This window comes from Budorcas taxicolor, chromosome 16 (genome assembly GCF_023091745.1).
Source record: "Budorcas taxicolor isolate Tak-1 chromosome 16, Takin1.1, whole genome shotgun sequence".
Taxonomy (NCBI): domain Eukaryota; kingdom Metazoa; phylum Chordata; class Mammalia; order Artiodactyla; family Bovidae; genus Budorcas; species Budorcas taxicolor.
In genome coordinates, this window is record NC_068925.1 from 31,742,266 (window position 1) to 31,762,225 (window position 19,960).

General features: G+C 37.7%; 1 protein-coding gene across 2 annotated transcripts; it reads left to right on the forward strand.

Moving 5' to 3' along the window:
• The first annotated feature begins 146 nt into the window (after positions 1 to 146).
• On the forward strand, positions 147 to 17,408 carry TFB2M (transcription factor B2, mitochondrial). 2 transcript variants are annotated; one of them, XM_052653628.1, is made up of 8 exons: positions 147 to 553; positions 1,217 to 1,305; positions 7,726 to 7,879; positions 8,208 to 8,356; positions 10,360 to 10,449; positions 12,942 to 13,004; positions 15,420 to 15,571; positions 16,753 to 17,408. In XM_052653628.1, the coding sequence occupies exons 1-8, from the start codon at positions 244 to 246 to the stop codon at positions 16,928 to 16,930; spliced, it is 1,185 nt and encodes a 394-aa protein (XP_052509588.1). In that variant the 5' UTR covers positions 147 to 243; the 3' UTR covers positions 16,931 to 17,408. The 2 variants fall into 2 exon arrangements, with proteins under 2 accessions (XP_052509588.1, XP_052509589.1); XM_052653629.1 differs by lacking the exons at positions 12,942 to 13,004; positions 15,420 to 15,571; positions 16,753 to 17,408 and adding an exon at positions 11,606 to 11,817.
• Positions 17,409 to 19,960: the final 2,552 nt, after the last annotated feature.

Consider the following 19,960-nt stretch of genomic DNA (forward strand, 5'->3'; position numbering starts at 1 on the left):
TAGACGGGCCTTCTCTCTCCGCGGCCGTCCACGCTCAATCCTCCGGCGTCTGCGCCGGCAAGGAAACGGAAGTGACGGCAAAGGCAAGACGGAGAGGTCATTCGCAGGCACAGCGTGGAGTGTTTACTTCCGCCGGCCTAGTCCTGGAGTAGGGCTAAGTGGCACGTGGGGTGTGCCCTGTGTGGAGTTCGTCGACAATGTAACGATCCTGGGCGACCCTGGGACAGGCCTTAGAGGGTGAGAATGTGGGTCCCAGGGGCGGGAATTCCCTCTCGGCTGACGCTTTCAGCCTTTACCCGCGCTGGGCGATTTTGCGTTTTGAATTCCGGAGTGGCGAGGTGGAAGGACGTCCCGGCAGAGAACTGTCGTGGCTTGTATGACTTCCATCCGCAACTGAAGCCCGATGTGGGATTTGGGAAATTGTCCTCTCGCCTGTACAAGTCCCGCTCCGAGACCAAGCGATACGTAACCAGTCCGAGAGTGGCTGAGACCGTGGTGCGCAAGCTGCGGGGAAAACGAAAAGCTGGCCAGCTAATCCTGGAGTGCAATCCAGGTGAGTCCCTCGCGGACTGCATTTTCACGTCTGCGTACTGTCATGACTCCTTCGTTTAAGGAACTTTTATGGCCTGTGTTAATCCTGACTTCACATATTTCTGTATCAATTTTCACTTTACAAAATATTTTGATAAAACATGCTCTTAGATTTCACTGTCTTTCCAGAAGAACTTTTCATCTCGTTAGTGCATTTTCCGTAGACCGTATGGGAACACAAGATTTATAGACTTACTGAAGAATAATGTTTTAAAGCACCATTTCCTATCATGAGCAATCAAGTTCTGTTTAGGTTTCGCAATATCTTTGCTATTAAAATATCCGGATAGTCCATAAGTAACTGGTAAGCTAGAGGCAACCTTTTTTGTGTGTTTTTTTCTTGAGAGGTAGTGGAACATTGTAATTAAGAGAGCAGGTTTTTCACTCTTTCCCTGACAGAATGCTTTCAGAGCCATGCAGCACCACATACCAGTTGTGATGTTGGAGTAAAGTGACTGTCTAATCCCAGATTTCCTTATATGTAAATAAGGAGTGTAATATCTACTTTGGGAATGTTGTGAGAATTAAAATTAGATCATACAGGTAAAACATCTAATTTCTTTGATATTGAAAAGGGTTTGGTGTTTCTTTTGCAAATAAACTTTTCGTTCTTTTAATGTGTTAGGTCCTGGAGTACTCACCCGAGCATTGCTTGAAAGTGGTGCCAGAGTCATTGCCCTTGAAAGTGACAAACATTTTCTTCCAGGATTGAAGGTATATTTTTGTTTTTTAAAATAATTTATTGTTCAGTCAGCTACATTCCAGTGTTTTAGGGAAGTAAAATTAAGCACACAGATTATTTTTAAACAATCACTCTTACAGGCTATTCCATGAATATCTCCTTACCCTCAGTGGATGGAACAGAGTAAGTATCAATGATTGCTGACTGACTGAAAGATAGGATTCAAACTTTTTTTTTCTAATTCTAGCTCTGCTACACACGGGTGACTTTGAACAAAATGTATAGCTGGTGTCTCTAGGCTTGTTTCCTCATCACTAGTGGACTGTCCTGTGCCTCTTTCTTACAAGGGGCTTGGAAGGGAGCTTAGAATCTAGTTGCTAATATTAGGTTAATGGAACTATGCTAACCCTGGACTTAAGGACTCAGAGGCTGGAGAAGTTTGATGTATTCTTATAAAACTTCATGGAGTAAAGTATTATCCAAATGGATATTTTAGTGAATTCAGCTTCATGTATGGCTGACAAGTTCAGTAAACGGTAAAGTGGAAATTCCTGGCCTCATTGCCAGCCTCTTTTTCTTTATTTCTTTCCTTTCCTTCCTTCTTTTATAAGTCATTTGATTCAACTCAGGAAAATAAAATGTACAACACATTAGATGGTTGTTTTTCTACAACTGAAAAAAATCAAGGTTATAATCAGGTTATTTAATTGATGTTAAATATGCTGAAATTCCAAAATCATGATGAGAAAAAGGACACTTAAAATTATTCAGAGATTCAAGATCTTGAATGTGACTTAGTAAACAAAGCCATCTGTCATTTCAACCTGGAAATTAAAAACAAGATAGCTTTTATTTTGGTATTTAGAGGGGTGCCTACTTTTGAAGATTAATCTACACATTCAGAGTTTTTCCAAGAGAATGCACTGGTCATAGCAAGCACCCTCTTCCAACAACACAAGAGAAGTCTCTACACATGGACATCACCAGATGGTCAATGCTGAAATCAGATTGATTATATTCTTTGCAGCCAAAGATGGAGAAGCTCTATACAGTCAGCAAGAACAAGACCGGGAGCTGACTGTGGCTCAGATCATGAACTCCTTATTGCAAAATTCAAACTTAAATTGAAGAAAGTAGGTGAAATCACTAGACCATGCAGGTATGAACTAAATCAAATCCCTTATGATTATACAGTGGAAGTGACAGATTCAAGGGATTAGATCTGATAGAGTGCCTGAAGAACTATGAACAGAGGCATGACATTGTACAGGAGGCAGTGATCAAGACCATCCCCAAGAAAAAGAAATGCAAAGAGGCAAAATGGCTATCCGAGAAGGCCTTACAAATAGTTGAGAAAAGAAGAGAAGCTAATGGCAAAGAAGAAAAGGAAAGATATACCCGTTTGAATCACTGAAGTGAACTGAAGTACAGATGGCATTGACATGTCCTGTTTACAGTTTGTTATCCTGTAGCACAATGGTTTTCTATAAGGTCAAAGTAAGTCTTAAAAAAATTGAATCAATGAAAAAAGGATAATTAGGGTCTGGAGAATGCCTCACACACAGTATTTCTTGAGAGAATGTAGAACTACCCTTGAAAATGTTTCTGAAACTGTTAATAGAAGTGCAAAATTTAAACGTCTTAACTCTCCATTCCCTCCTCCCCTTAGCAATAACTTGAGCCCAGCCTTTAACTCGTTATAAAGTGCAGCCAAAAATGGAGAAGCTCTATACAGTCAGCAAAAACAAGACCAGGAGCTGACTGTGGCTCAGGTCATAAACTCCTTATTGCCAAATTCAGACTTAATTGAAGAAAGTAGGGAAAAATCACTAGACCATTCAGATATGACCTAAATCAGATCGCTAATGACAACACAGTGGAAGTGACAAATAGATCCAAGGAATTAGATCTGATAGAATGCCTGAAGAACTGTGGATGGAGGTTTGTGACATTATACAGGAGGCAGTGATCAAGACCATCCCCAAGAAAAAGAAATGCAAAAAGGCAAAATGGTGGTCTCAGGAGGCCTTACAAATAGCTGTGAAAAGAAGAGAAGCGAAGGTAAAGGAGAAAAGGAAAGTTATGCCCATTTGAATGCAGAGTTCCAAAGAATAGCAAGAAGAGATAAGAAAGCCTTCCTAAATGATCAATGCAAAGAAATAGAGGAAAACAATAGAATGGGAAAGACTAGAGATCTCTTCAAGAGAATTAGGGATATCAAGGAAACATTTCATGTAAAGATGGGCACAATACAGGACAGAAATGGTGTGGACCTAACAGAAGCAGAAAATATTAAGAAGAGGTGGCAAGAATACACAGAACTACAAAAAAGATCTTCATGACCCAGATAACCACATTGGTGTGATCACTCACTTAAAGCCAGACATCCTGGAATGCAAAGTCAAGAGGGCCTTAGGAAGCATCACTACAAACAAAACTAGTGGAGGTGATGGAATTCCAGTTGAGCTGTTTCAAATCCTAAAAGATGATGCTCCGAAAGTGCTACACTCAATATGCCAGCAAATTTGGGAAACTCAGCAGTGGCCACAGGATTGGAAAAGGTTAGTTTTCATTCCAATCCCAAAGGCAATGCGAAAGAATGCTCAAACTACTGCACAATTGCACTCATCTCACGCTAGTAAAGTAATGCTCAAAATTCTCCAAGCCAGCCTTCAACAGTATGTGAACCGTGAACTTCAGATGTTCAAGCTGGATTTAGAAAAGGCAGAGAAACCAGAGTTCAAATTGCCAACATCCATTGGATCATCAAAAAAGCAAGAGGGTTCCAGAAAAACATCTATTGCTGCTTTATTGACTAAGCAAAAGCCTTTGACTGTGTGGATCACAACAAATTGTGGAAAATTCTTAAAGAGATGGGAATTTCAGACCAACTGACCTGCCTCTTGGTAAATTGTATGCAGGTCAGGAAGCAACAGTTAGAACTGGACATGGAACAACAGACTGGTTCCAAATTGGGAAAGAAGTACATTAAGGCTGTATATTGTCAGCCTGCTTATTTAACTTCTCTGCAGTGTCCATCATGAGAAACACTGGGCTGGATGCAGCACAAGCTGGAATCAAGTTTGCTGGTAGAAAATCAGTAACCTCATATGCAGATGACACCACCCTTATGGCAGAAAGTGAAGAACTAAGGAGTCCCTTGATGAAAGTGAAAGAGGAGAGTGAAAAAAGTTGGCTTAAAACTCAACATTCAGAAAACTAAGATCATGGCATCTGGTCCCATCACTTCATGGCAAATAGATGGGGAAGCATTGACAGACTAACTTTTTGAGCTCCATAATCACTGCAGATGGTGATTACAGCCAAGAAATTAAAAGATGCTTGCTCCTTGGAAGAAAAGTTATGACCAAACTAGACAGCATATTAAAAAGCAAAGAATTACTTTGCCAACAAAGGTCCATCTAGTCAAAGCTATGATTTTTCTAGTAGTCATGTGTGGATTTGAGAGTTGGGCTATAAAAAAACCTGAGTGCCAAGAATTGATGCTTTTAAACTATGTGTTCGAGAAGACTCTTAATGAAGAGTCCCTTGGAGAGCAAGGAGATCCAACTAGTCCATTCTAAAGGAAATCAGTCCTGAATATTGATTGGAAGGACTGATGCTGAAGCTGAAACTCCAATACTTTGGCCATCTGATTTGAAGAACTGACTCAGTAGAAAAGACCCTGATACTGCAAAAGATTGAAGGCGGGAGGAGAAGGGGAAGACAGTATGAGATGTTTGGATGGCATCACTGACTCTATGGACATCAGTTTGAGTAAACTCTGTGAGTTGTTGATGGACAGGGAGGCCTGGTGTGCTGCAGTCCATGGGGTCGCAAAGAGTTAGTTGGACATGACTGACTGAACTGAACTGAAAGTGAAGAGCCATTCAAAGTTTTGAGTGAATTCATATATATGTGCCAGAATAAAAGAGAAGTAATTAAATAGAACCTTTGCAACCCTAAATCAGGGCCTTAAGTGGTGCTCTTAGCAAGCAGTGCTTTTAGCCACCTAAAGGCTCTCAGTTGTACTAAAAACTAAAAGGATTTTCAAGGTTAATGCTTGACTCAGCATGTTTACCTAAATTTAAAATCCTCTCTGCTAGTCCACTTCCCTGATAAAATTCCTCAGATTCCACATTAACAGTGTTTCAAATAGGAACAGTTTGTTTTCCTATTTGGATGTGCCAGAGATACACATGTTGCAAATTGTGTTCTATGTCACAACTTTTGTAAATCAACTAGTTTTTTTTTTAATAGATGGAGTTATATCTCATTTGAATTGTGAAGACTATTGTTGCAGAAATAGCTGTGTATGTTCAGTAGAAGAGACATCATCATTTGTGGTGGTGGTTCAGTTGCTCAGGTGTGTCCACTCTTTGCGACCCCTTGGACTGCAGCACGCCAGGCTCCTCTGTCCTTCACTATCTCCCAGAGTTTAATCAAACTGTTGTCCATTGAGTCAGTGATGTCATCCAACCATCTCATCCTCTGTCTCCCCCTTCTCTTCCTGCCCTCAGTCTTTCCCAGCATCAGGGTCTTTTCCATTGAGTCGGTTCTTCACAACAGGTGGCCAGAGTGTTGCAGCTTCAGCTTCAACATCAGTCCTTCCAATAAATATTTAGAGTTGATTTCGTTTAGGATTGACTGGTTTGATCTCCTTACTGTCCAAGGGACTCTCAAGAGTCTTCTCCAGTACCACAATTCAAAAGCATCTTTTCTTCGGTGCTCAGCCTTCTTTATGGGCCAATTCTCATATCCGTACATGACTACAGCAAAAACAATAGCTTTGACTAGACGGATTTTGTCAGCAAAGTGATGTCTCTGCTTTTTAATATGTTATCTAGGTTGGTCACAGCTTTTCTTCTAAGGAGCAGTTTTCTTTTATTTTTATGGATGCAATCATAGTCCACAGTGATTTTGGAGCCCAAGAAAATAAAGTCTGCCACTGTTTCCATTGTTTCCCCATCTCTTTGCCATGAAATTATGGGACTGGATACACTCTCCTCTCTCACTTTCATCAAGAGGCTCTTCAGTTCCTCTTTACTGTCTGCCGGAAGGGTGGTGTCATCTGCATATCTGAGGTTATTAATATTTCTCCCAGCAGTCTTGATTCCAGCTTGCGCTTCATCCAGCCCAACATTTTGCATGATACACTCTGCATCGAAGTTAAGTAAGCAGGGTGACAATATACGCCTTGATGTACTCCTTTCCCAGTTTGGAAACAGTCTGTTGTTCCATGTCCGCTTCTAACTGTTGGTTCCTGACCTGCATACAGATTTCTCAAGAGGCAGGCCAGGTGGTCTGGTAGTCCCATCTCTTTCAGAATTTTCCGCATTTTGTTGTGATCCACAGTCAAAGGGTTTAGTGTAGTCAATGAAGCAGAAGTAGATGTTTTTCTGTAATATCCTCACTTTTTCTGTGATTCAGCGAATCCTGGCAGTTTGATCTCTGGTTCCTCTGCCTTTTCTAAATCCAGCTTGAACGTCTGGAAATTCTCAGTTCACGTACTATTGAAGCCTCGATTGAAGGATTTTGAGCATTACCTTGCTAGCATGTGAGATGAGTGCAATTGTGCAGTAGTTTGAGCATTCTTTGGCGTTGTCCTTCTTTAGGATTGGAATGAAAACTGACCTTTTCCAGTCCTGTGGCCACTGCTGAGTTTTCCAAATTTGCTGGCATATTGAGTGCAACACTTTTAACAGCATCATCTTGTAGGATTTGAAAAAGCTCAGCTGGAATTCCATCACCGCCACTTGGTTTGTTCATAGTTAACACTTCCAAAGGCCCACTTCGTAAGGCTTTTGTGGTAAAAGCCTTATTTCAGTTCATTTATGTCCTCAGCCTGTACTTCAGTATCCAGGTCTACAACTTCCTACCTGCATCTCCACTTAAGTCACATAATAGGTGTCTCAAAATTATCATGACCAAAAATACATTGTTTCCACTCCCAGCTCTGTTCCTTTCCCTATCACTAGTTTTTTTTAGGGGTCCTCTTGAAAGTAATCATTAAATGCTAAATTTAGAAAGAGAGTCATACGTATAGGTTGAATTCAAACAGTTAAGAAAGCTTAATTTTGTGGTATATTTTTTTTAACTCATAACTTTAAATTGCATATTCACTGAAACCTTGTTAATACCTGTAGAATTTTCTGTGCATGAGAACCTTAGGGTGCACATCAAAACATTGCTTTCTTCTGTTTGATTTTTAGTAACTTCTAATTAAGTTTGTAGAGTCTAGCTAATACTTCTTTTCACTAGTAAGTTCTCCAGCACTGCCAGGTGAAAAACACACGGGCAGTAAAAAGATTGAGATATATTTTATGTCTTCTAGCAGGCAAAGAGCTTTCCTTCTGTTGCTGGCTCTGACTTTAGGAAAAGTAAAGGAAAAATTAAGAGGAAGCTAGAGAGTGAAACGCTAAAATTTCTGAACAAGTTCTCTCTGTCTCTAGTCCTTACGAGACAGTGTGAATGGAAGACTAGAAGTGATATATTGTGACTTCTTTAAACTGGACCCTAGAAATCGTGGCACAGTGACACCGCCCGTTATGACTTCAGATACGCTTTTTCAGTATTTGGGAGTGAAAGAACATCCTTGGAAAAAAGGTGATTTTTGTCTTTCAGTAGAGACATATCTTATAGTTTGTCAGTTTTCTTTAGCAGTATACCAGGCTTGTTGGGATTTGTGTAAATATTTACATAGTATAGTTTATGGGCAGTTGCTCTTAAATTGATTATGGCTTTTCCGTCACCTGGATTCAATCAGAGCAGTTTTGTAGGGGCTAAGTTCTAGATCATGGAATGATGCTAAAGGCTTAGTTTTCATTGAAGTAACTTTAATATAGTTTGTTAACTTAATTTGACTCAGTAAAGTATACTCATAGGAAAAAAATGTTAATGATTTATTTAAATAATTTGCTTGTATTCTTAACAGGTTTACCTTTCAAAGTAGTTGGGATCTTACCAGTTAAAACTGAGAGAAACACACTTTGGAAAATTTTACATGACCTGTATTCCTGTTCTTCTGTATATAAATATGGACGAGCAGAACTAAATTTGTTTGTTTCTGAAAAGGAATGCCGGGTAGGTTGTTACAAGTACCTGATTAAGTTTTTGTTTTGAAAGAGTTCTGTGATTTTTATCAGATTAGTCTTAATCTGCATGATTTTAATTTGGGCTCATGACATTTAAGAGTACCGAGGTTTTTAAATTTCTGTAGAGCACTCCTTAGGTTTTATTTTTTAAAAGGTTTTTTGTGTGATAAAATATACGTAACTAAAGTTTACCATTGTGACTATTTTTAAGTGTACAGTTGCATGGCAGTAAGTACATTCGCGTTGTGTACAGCTATTACTAGCATCCATCTCTTCACAGAACTTTTTCATCATTCCATTCTAAAACTGTATCCACTAAACAACTAATTCCCCTTCCCCCATCTCCTGGACCCCTAGTAACTGTTGTTTTATTTTCTGCCTCTGTGAATTTGACTACTCTGTGTTCCTCATGTAAATGGAATCGTACAGTATTCCACTTGGTGTCTGGCTTATTTCACTTACTTATTCCACTTTTTAGGGTTCATCCAAATTGTAGCATGTGTCAGAATGTCATTCCTTGTTAAGGCTGAATAATAACTCCATTGTGTATTTACACCACCATCTTTCAATGGATATAACGGACATGTAGCACTGTATAAGGTATATAGTATAATGTTTTGACTTATATACATAATGAAATGATTGTCATAATAAGTTTGGTAAGCATCCATCATCTCATACAGATAGAAATTTAAAAAAAAATAACTTTTCCTTGTGAAGAGAAATCTTGGGATGTATGAATTTGTTTCTTGAAGTGTAATTAATCTAAACACTATGTTAGTTTCTGATATATATAACATGGTGATTTAAATTGTCCATGTATTAGAAAATGATCACCATGGTAAGTCTAGTTAGCATCTGTCATCACACAGAGATGTATCACTGAGTATATTTCCCAGACTGTACCTTTCATCCCTCTGATAAATTTATTTTGTAACTGAGAGCATGTGCCTGCTAATTTCTTTTTCCTATTTCATATATTCCCATACCCCCTCACCTCTGGCAAGCTTCCATTCTGTCTGTAATTCTGTTTCTGTTTTGTGTTTGTTATTTGTTTTTTAGATTCCACATATGAATAAAATTATACAGTATTTGTCTTTCTTTGTCTGACTTATTTGATATAACTTAATACTCTGTAGATCCATCCTTTGTTGTAAAAAATGACAAGAGATCATTCTTTTTTAATGCTGAGTTATATTTTGTGTGTCTGTGTGTAATGTATATATATATACGTGTCTATATATATATATACACATATTTTTAAAGAACATATCCATCTTTATCCGTCGTCTTTACCCACTGAACTGTCAGTGGGCACTTAGATTATATTTTTTTCTTGGCTGTTCTGAATGATGCTGTAGTGAACATACAGTTGTAGACTTTTTATTCTCTGAAATCTGAGGGCCTCTTAAAGTCCTTGAAAGTTATGTTTCTTTGCTGCTCAGAATGCTTCATGTTATTCATGTTTTAATCCAAGATAACTGGAAATGCTTATTTGTTTAAGAGCTACAGATTGGGATGGGGATTGTGGGGGACCAGGGTCCAGAGATGAAAAGATGATTTGCTCACCCAGATCCAAATAGTAAATAAATGGTGACTGTCCCTGGAAAGAGAAGAACTTCCAGATGGCTCAGTGGTAAAGAATCCACCTGCCAGTGCAAGAGCCACAGGAGACGTGAATTCAGTCCCTGGGTCAGGAACATCCCCTGGAGTAGGACATGTCAACCACTCAGGTGTTCCTGCCAGGATAATTCCATGCACAGTGGAGCCTGGTAGACTACATTCAGTCCATACTTAGCCCATCAGCTCGTATATTTAATGTACATGATGATATATTTCAGTGTGAAAGTTTAAGGAGACTTGAAATGGTTAAGATTTTGCATTTAATTCTTATTTTTTTTCATTTCTAGACACTATTAAGATATTACTATTACCATTTCTAGATACTATTAAGATCTGACAGTTGATTTTGGTGTATTTTCCTTTTACTAGAAACTAACGGCAAATCCCCAAACTCCAGGCTTATATCAGTCATTAAGTGTGCTCGGTCAAACAGCTTGTGCGATCAAGGTCCTGTGTACGGTGAGTAAAATCCGTCTAAATTTCAACAAAGAGCTTCATTGTTTTTCAAAGAGGCTGCATTTCTGTAACCAGTAAATGAAGAAAAATTAAATTTCTTTTTTCCCAAGTATTTAAGATAATAGAGCACTGTGCTGATGTTTTGTGTCACAAATATGTATTTCATTGTAAAAGTTTTTATTCTTTTACAGTGGAGATTTTACCTTTTTAAAAAATTTGATAGCTAATAGTCAATTACAAAAAATTTTTCCCTTCTATCTAAACATTTTTCTTGTTTTTAATGGCTATTTAATACCTCATTTTAGAGCATTCTCCTTTTTAGTTGATTTCCTTAGGCAAGATCAGAGCTGTCTAATAGAAACATAATACAAGCCACATATGTAATTTTACATTTTTAAACAGTAACGTTATGAAAAGTCAAAAAAGGTTATTGTATAATTTACATTCTTCCTTGTGTAATAAAATTCCAGTGTGTATTTTACACTTAAAATCAATTCATACTGGATGCATTTTATGTGTGCAGGAGCTACATATGACTTGTGGCTACCATTTTGTGTGTGTGTGTGTGTCTGCCATTTTTAAAAGAGGCCTAAAGTATAAGAAAAAAATGATAAATACCATTTCTTTCCTAGCATAGTTTGCCCATTCTGTTTTTTATTATGGTAGATTATCCATCAAGTTATTGTTAGAAGGAATATGTGTGTGAATATTCTACGAACCCTTGTTCTTCCAAAGATATATTTGCTTAATTTTAAAGTCGCGTACAGTGTTTCTCCATGTAGTCTGGTCATTGCTTTTGTCCACATTAAGATCTTCAGTACGTACTTGGCCGTTAGAATGTGGTCTCATCTGATTTTAGCTTTTGTTCTGATTCTGGCTTTTCCCTCCAGAGCATCCCAGGTTCTTAGTTTGGATCTCTCTGTACCTTGTCCTGCTTCTATTATGCTCTCATCCTTTTTCTGTATTCCCGGAAATCTTTTTCGCCTGTGACCTTCACGGCACTGACCCTGCCTTCTGCCCATACCATATAATGCAGTCTTGGTGCTGTCATTCTTGGTTTCCCTAAAATCCTCTCTTAACCCCACTGATCTCTTCTCATTCTGTTAGCTTTTCATCTCCGCTCTTCTCTCCTCCTGACTTTTGTTTCTTTTCTTCATAGAGACCCTCAGAGGACTTCAGCTTTCAGGATAGTTTTATTGTTTTTTGCAGTGTTTATTTTCAGAAGCCCTATGTTGACTTTTGCCGTTTATTAACCTCCAGAAAGGACAAGTTATTCCAGACCCAGCATTTTAAACAGTTTTCCATTATATTACTATGTCTGCTACTGGAGGGTCTGTTGTTAAACCCAGTTCCCAAAGTCTTGTAGGTTTTCCTCGCCTGTGGGTTTGGTAAGTAGAAATGAGGTCTTCTCTGTGCCTATTGCAGAGCCCTAAACTTCTGTAGATAGACCGGGTGTGGGAGCATGCTGTGCACTGCCCGCTGCGACTGTTGTTGCTCTGCCTTCCTCCTCTCAGTGACATTCGTGAAACTGCTGAGAATTTCACAGATGGGCAACAATTGCATTTTTCATTCTATGCCAGCAGCAACTGCAATTAGTAATAAATTAATCATTTTTGACAGTAGACTTGCACACCTTACACTCAATATTATGTCTTAGTCTTTTAAGTCTGTGTCAGATGCTGTTCTTTTGGAATTAAATGTATGTGTGTATGAAAGTGAAAATTGCTCAGTTGTGTCCAGCTCTTTGCAACCCCATGAAGCCCAACAGGCTCCTCTGTCCATGGGATTCTCCAGGCAAGAATACTGGAGTGGGTTGCCATTTCCTTCTCCAGGGGATTTTCCTGACCCAGGGATCGAACCCAGGTCTCCTGCATTGCAGGCTGATTCTCTACCATCTGAGCCACCAGGGAAGCCAAATATGTGTCTAATGTATGTACACATATACAATAAATTCTTGTGTATATATATGTATATACACACACACAATTTTTCAGTTGGGTCATCTTTTAAAATGGCTTCACATACAAAATTGTTTATACCAAAGTTAGACACAAACAAGTAATGATTCTTTTAAAAATTAACATAGTTTGTCTCCTTACATGTCCCAGCATATTCATATCAGTGACTTTTCCACTGAGGTAGAACAGAAACATCCTCAGTATTGATCTGATAGCCCCTAAACTGATTGTGCCTATAATAGAGAAATGCTTGCTAACGTAAGAATGTATTTACATAATTATATTAAGGGCAACCGTGTTTATCTAAGCAAGTAATAGAGTATTAGTATTGGGATAGACCTTTGACCCTCCTTTTATCTAAAAAGAAGAAAAATGTGTATGATTTAACTGTCACATATTTTTCTTAAATTTAGTTAGACTTGGCTTTAATTTATTCTGCTGTATAGGCAAGACATTTTTTAAGGTGGTAATGATGTGTGGCACTTTGTCCAAAAAGAAATGAAAGAAATGTGTTTTTAAAATTTATCTTCCCTCAAGGAGCCTTCCTCATCATTTGACGTGTATACTGTTAAGGGACAGCTGGAAAGGCAAAGGCATAGGGTAAGAACGAATGAATACCTTTTCCTTTCTTCCTCTAAAAGTAACATTGTTTTCTTTTGCATTACCTGGTATTCTGTATTTACTGAAATTTTAAATTTTAGAATATCTAGAACTTTTAAAAATATATCTTATTGCTTTTAATATATATTCAAATTATTTTGGAAAAGAGTTGTATTTTTCAGCTATTTGTACAGTGAATGCCAGCATAATAATAGGGTTAAACCCAGATTCTGTCTTCTCTTTTTAATTTTTGATATGAAGACACGTCTCAAATTTGGAAAATGCAGTTATTTTAATAGTCATCTAATTTGATAAACTAAAAACAAGATTTTATTTTTTCCCTTTATAAGAAACCAAAGTGATGATGTTATAAAGTGATCCTCTGTTTAGATTATATAGAGCTACTTATAACAGTTTTTGGACTCTATTCAGAAGTTCCACTTTGGGATTAAATGCTAACGATGCACTAATCTCAGTGTGTTAGCTCAGTCTGACGTTCCCAATCGCTTCCTACTTTGTTTTTTTCCTCACTCTTGCCACCAAAGGAAAAAAGGAAAATTTTCAATTTTTAAATAATCCTGATTTCAGAGTAACCAGCGATCATTGCAATTTTAGTGGTATTTCCCTATTTGTAAACATAATTTATGTAGCCTCACAAAATAAGAGTGCATTTTGGCTTGGCACCGCTAGGTATTTATCCATATGACCTGAAAATGAGTAAGTCCCCTACATTTAATACACTTTCTCATTTTCTCATTGAAAGTGTCAAAAGGTAAAATATTTTTTGGCTAACATAATTGTTTAAACTTTTAGAGATGAAGATGAAATAACCAAATGTTACATTTCATGAGAAATTTTTACTCAGATACTTCACATGTATCTTTGATGTTGGTGTGTTCATAATTGTTAAGAAGCACCTTTAGATATTTAACAGATTTTCTAAAGCACATGATCTTCACTGTCCACATGGTTTGAGATTTCCACTTTTTTGAACCCATGTTTTTGTGTTGTTCCTGGAAATTTTTTCTTAAGCTATTAAATACAAATAGCCATTCATTGACATCAGGTAAGTTTTTTTTTCTTCCTTATTTATCAAATGAACCAATATCTGTAACTCCAGATCTATGTACAAGGTGCTTTTTAAATTCACCTTTAAAAAACTTGTTAACAATGCTTTCAATTGTGTTATTCCCCTCCCTAGTTAATAATTGCTAAATATTTTAAAACTTTATTGCCTTGCTTTTTTTTTCTTCAGCTACAAGAATTCAAAAGTAGAAACCAAAGCTGAGTGAAATTTTATTTTTTGTCCACCATGTCTTCCACAAATAGTATTTTTGTTTACATACGTGTATGTATACATCTTTTTTTGTAAAGAAAGGGATTGTTGTGTAGTAGCTGAGTCATGTCTGACTCTTTCGCGACTCCATGCACTGTGGCCCGCCAGGCTCCTCTGTCCATGGGATTTCCCAGGCAAGAATACTGGAGTGGGGTGCCATTTCCTTCTCTGGGCGATTTTCCAGACCAAGGGATCAAACCCATGTCTCCTGCTTGACAGGTGGATTCTTTACCAGCCACCTGGGCAGCCTAAATAAGAGATTATTAGCTAATATGTGAGATTTCCTAAGAACTCAAACATAAGGCTCCCTCTGCTCTGAGTAATTAATTTTAGGGGGGAGAAACAGCTTAACGTTACATCAAATCATATACAGTTTTTATTTTAATCTGTATGACACTATATGCTAGAGTAGGTTGGCAAACCTTTTGTGTAAAAGAGAATATTTTATGCTTTGCAGGCCACATACAATCTATCACATATCCTTTGTGGGTTTGTTGTTATTGTTTGTTTTCTAAGAATCCTTTATATATGTAAAAACCATTTGTAGTTCCGTAGTGTATAAAACAGGCAGGCCGTGGTTGCTAACCCTATATTTTTAAAAATCCAAATAAAAATTATAAGGCAATAATTTTTTTATGTTTAGTATTTGCTGTTATGCCTCAAATACAGAGGAGACTCAGTATATTTGAGTGTCACATTTAGGATTTCATTTTCCCCTGCTTACAAGTTAAGCAGCTGTTACCCCGGTGTCCCTTGGAAAAATGTGAAATTGCTTGGCTGAGTGGTGTGCGTGCAGTGGGTTTGCCTTGCAGCTGAGGAACACAGAGCTGGGGGCATCCATCCCTTTTATAGCAAACACTTTGTCCTGTAGAGGGGCACTGTCTCATCCCCCAAGAGAATAGCCCAGGTTAAGAGCAACTGGGGCCTTGCTTTATTGGCACATCCAAAAAGAAGCTCTAGAGACATGCAGTGTCTGTGATGATTCTGTCTTCCAAAAGGTAAATTGAATGCATCAGTGAACAGTGTCTTTCACGGGCAATATTTTATGACTAATACGTTTTATTTTCCTTTCTCTGCAGGAATCATTAGAACAAAACCTATGTTTTATTCAGTTGACTCCTCATAGAAATTTATTTACAGGAGCCTTAACACCTTTTAACTATGATGTATTTTTTCACATGTTAAGGCAATGTTTTATGAAACGCAATGCCAAGCTAATAGACCATTTACCGTAAGTAAGAATTATACAAGCAAATACAAAAGTAGCAACTTAATGTGAGAATTGTGCTTTCATGTTAACAGCTTTGTTTTTATATCTTTTATGGCTTCATTAACAGTGAGGGACCATGTTTTCACTCATCTATTAATATTGCTTCAAAATACTTCCTTTTTGCTGGTACATATTTTGAGGAAAATATATTTTCCACACAATTTTCCAGTTAAGGAAATTAATTTTCCAATTAATTTTCTTAATTTTCCAATTAAGCTGTCCTGAGCTTAATTTTTTTCCCCCTTGTTTGAAAAAACAACTAGGGATGCTTAAAATTTGTTTTATCTTTGTTGAGATTAATCTACATGAAGAACTGGCTCCTTGCCACTGACATTAGTGGTGGCATACCCACCAGCTGCATCTTGTCGTTGCCTGTCCTTGGTGGTTCTGTTTCCTAACCAAAGTAGGCACAAATCATTATACCACCCTAGTCCTCCTAATGTGGGTCATACTCTATATTTCTACCTAAAGCTTTGGAGATCCTATGAACTGCAAGGATGTTTATACCCGTGACCAGGATTCCATTCACAGTCAGAAAAGTATCGGAAATATTTTCCACCAAAACATTTTACTGCAATTGTTTACTTGTTATTGTCAGAGGCTCACTGGTGGTTTCTCGCTAGACCAATACAGAATAAGGCAGTGCTTATTTATTTATAATTTATAATTATAAATTACAAGTATATTACCTGCTTCTAATTTATTCACAGTAATATTTACACAAAAATGGGAAAAATTATTTCCTCTTTGAAAACAGACAGTAGTTTCTGCCGTTTGTATACTTACTGAACTTCTACATAAATATAAATGGAGTTAATTTTTTTGCAAAGAGAGTTAAAAGATGAAACAGGTGGGCAGAACAATATTTTGAAGGACAAATGTTAAACTAGTGTTTTGCTTAAGAACTGATTAGAACATGTTAAAGCCTAAACTGCTCTTTTCATTGCAGGCAAGCCATGAAACTTTAGGAATAGACATAAGTAAAGCTATATATAATATGCAGGCTCTTAAACTTAATAGTATTAATTTACATATATTGTTAGACATTTAAAATTGGGCTTAGAAACCACCTCTGTCAGCATTCACTGCCAGTTTTGTTATGAAACATATTTAAGCAGATCTACTTTGTGTTTATTTTGCAGTTCATTGAGTCCAATTGATGCAGTGCATATATTGAAGCAAATAAAAAAACCTAAAGATGTGAGAGTAGTAGATATGTACCCTGAAGACTTTCAGCGCCTTTTTGAAACCATAGAATGTTCAAAAGATGATACTTGTAAGTGGCTATATGATGAATTCATGGAGGATACACTCGCATAGTGAAGTGGACTGCTGAGACATTAACTGGAGCTGCTTATTATTTTGAAAATTATGACACAAATGAAAAAGAACTGAGTTTGAAAAGCTCACATCCTTTCAGAAGATAACTGTTCTTGTCTTGCACAAGTAGGCAGATCATTTCTTCTGCCACTGATAATGGTGTATTGGATAAAACAGTGGTTGCTGTTTTATTCAAATGAATGAAATGAAAACGTCTGTTAATTGTGGATTTAATAAAATTGGATTTGTTTTGTTTTAAATTCCTATCTGTTGTAAGCGTACTAGTAGTTATAGGGTATTACTAGGTGTAATTCAGTTTTAGAAATTCTTTTGGCCTTATATCATATGCTGTATTTAAATTTTCCATTTTCGCTGTCGATTTTTATATCCTCCTGGGGGAGCAGAAGAGTGTATATAAATGTGGAAAGTAAACTGATTTAATTGGTTTGTTTTGCTTTTCAGTTTATTGAAATGTATTATCAAGTACTGTACAGTTATTTAAATTTTAATATGGTTTAAACTTTTTTAGAAATTAAAATATTTTAAGTAATAGGATTTTGTGACTTTTTGTTTCTATCTGTTCAAACATAAAACTGACCCTGACTTACTCACTTTAAATTCTGTCTTGTATAGTCGATGTACTTCAATGAGTTATTCAGTCTGTTATTCAAAAGTTTCATGCATTTTTGTTCCATCAAGAACATCTGAAGTTAAGACTTTTACATAAACCTAAATGGAATTAAAAATATCTGTCTTCTTAGCTCTTTGAAGAAGCTTCTAGATTTTACCTGAGGCATAGCTAATCTCCTCTGTTAGATTTCTTTGGTGTTATATATAACCCTTCATAATACCTAAGACATATTATTAGTAACTCACTGTAAGGCACATTAGTAATAATACTTAGCAAAACCATTTCTTCCTGACTTTCCTGCTATTGTCCTTGGTTTACATTTCAGTCCAGCTAGAAACTCTGAATCCTTTTTTCTCTTGCAATTCCTATCCTGCTATTACATAATCTGCCTGATCTTCATAATGTCTTTCAGTCTTCCTTCTCAGTCCTATGCCTAAGTCTAAATTTCTCCTGAAACTTACCTACTTCTCTCTCATTTTCATTACATCTTGTTTATCACTGCTATGTTAATCTTTTTTAAAACATTTATTTCACCATAGATTCTTCTAAGGCCTTGGTTTCCTAATGAGTAATAGTGTCATTTATCAGGGTTATTATCAGGAGTGGTGGGGCTTCCCAGGTGGCATTAGTGGTAAAGAACCTGCCTGCCAATGCAGGAGATGTAAGAGATGGCGGGTTCAGGCCCTGGGTTGGGAACATGCCTGGAGGAGGGTATGGCAGCCCACTTCAGTATTCTTGCCTGGAGAATCCTGTGGACAGAGGAGCCTGGCAGGCTACAGTCCATGGGGTCACAGAGTCAGACACTACTGAAGTGACTTAGCAGCAGCAGGAGTGGTAGTGGTAAATGTTGATATAATACAGAGTTTAAGAAAAGAAATTAACAATTATGTATTCACTAAAAGATAAAGTAATTGATGAAGCTTAATATGTGGGGGTAGTTGCTCATGGTAACAGGTGCCCCAAGAATTTTGAATTAAAGTTAGCCTTGTTGCACAGTAAAAACACAAGGAAGTCAATAGTAACCAAAGCCTCTGGAGAGGTCAGTTAACTAAAATTATAACCAATGTAATTATCAGTTAGGCCAGTTTCAAATAAGTGGTGGAGCCAGAACCCTGATGGTGGGAGTGTGTGCTTTGTTGTAAACTTGGCTGTATAGGGGAAGAAAAAGAAGTCGAGGTGTAGGATGGGTCCCTATAGTTCTTAGTTCATTTTTTTTAAGATGAGATTTTTAAATAGGTTGTTGAGTTGCTAAGTCATGTTTGACTCTTTGTGACCCCGTGAGCTGCAACACGCCAGGCTCTCCTGTCCTTCACTATCTCCTGGAGTTTGCTCAAACTGTGTTCGTTGAGTCAGTGATGCTGTCTAACCGTCTTGTCCCTGCTGCCCTCTTCTTTTGCCTTCAGTCTTTCCCAGCATTAGGTGGCCAAAGTATTGGAGCTTCAGCATCAGTCGTTTCAATGAATATTCATGGTTGATTTCCTTGCAGTCCAAGGGACTCTCAAGAGTCTTCTTCAGCACCACAATTTGAAAGCATCAATTCTTCGGGGCTCAGCCTTCTTTATGGTCCAATTCTCACATCCATATGTGACTACTGGAAAAATCATAGCTTTGACTATAGGGACAGTGTTGGCGAAGTGATGTCTCTGCTTTTTAAAATGCTGTGTAGCTTTGTCATAACTTTCCTTCCAAGAAGCAAGCGTCTTAATTCCATGGCTGCAGTCACCATCTGCAGTAATTTTAGAGCCCAAGAAAACAAAATCTGTTACTCTTTCCATTGTTTTCCCATTTATTTGCTATGAATTGATGGGACCAGATGCCATGATCTTAGTTTTTTGAATGTTGAGTTTTAACCCAACTTTTTCACTCTCCTCTTTCACTCTCATCAAGAGGCTCTTTAGTTCCTCTTTGCTTTCTGCCATAAGGGTGGTGGTGTCTGCATATCTGAAGTTGTTGATGTTTCTCTTGGCAATCTTAATTCCAGCTTATGATTCCTCCAGTCCATGATATACTTTGCATATAGGGCTTTCCAGGTGGCTCAGCGATATAGAATCCGCCTGCAGTGTAGGAGTTTCAGGAGATAAGTTCAATCCTTGGGTGTGGAAGAACCCCTGGAGGAGGGCATGGCAACCCACTCCAGTTTGCTTGCCTGGAGAATCCCATGGACAGATGAGCCTGGCAGGCTACAGTCCATAGAGTCAAAAAAGTCGGACGTGACTGAAGCGACTGGGCACACACCCATGCCGTCTGTATATAAGTTAAACAGTATGACAGTATACAGCCTTGATGTATTCCTTTCCCAATCTGAACTGGTTCATTGTTGTGTATCCAGTTCTAACTGTTGCTTCTTGACCTGCGTACAGGTTTCTCAGGAGGCAGAAAAGGTGGTCCAGTATTCCCAT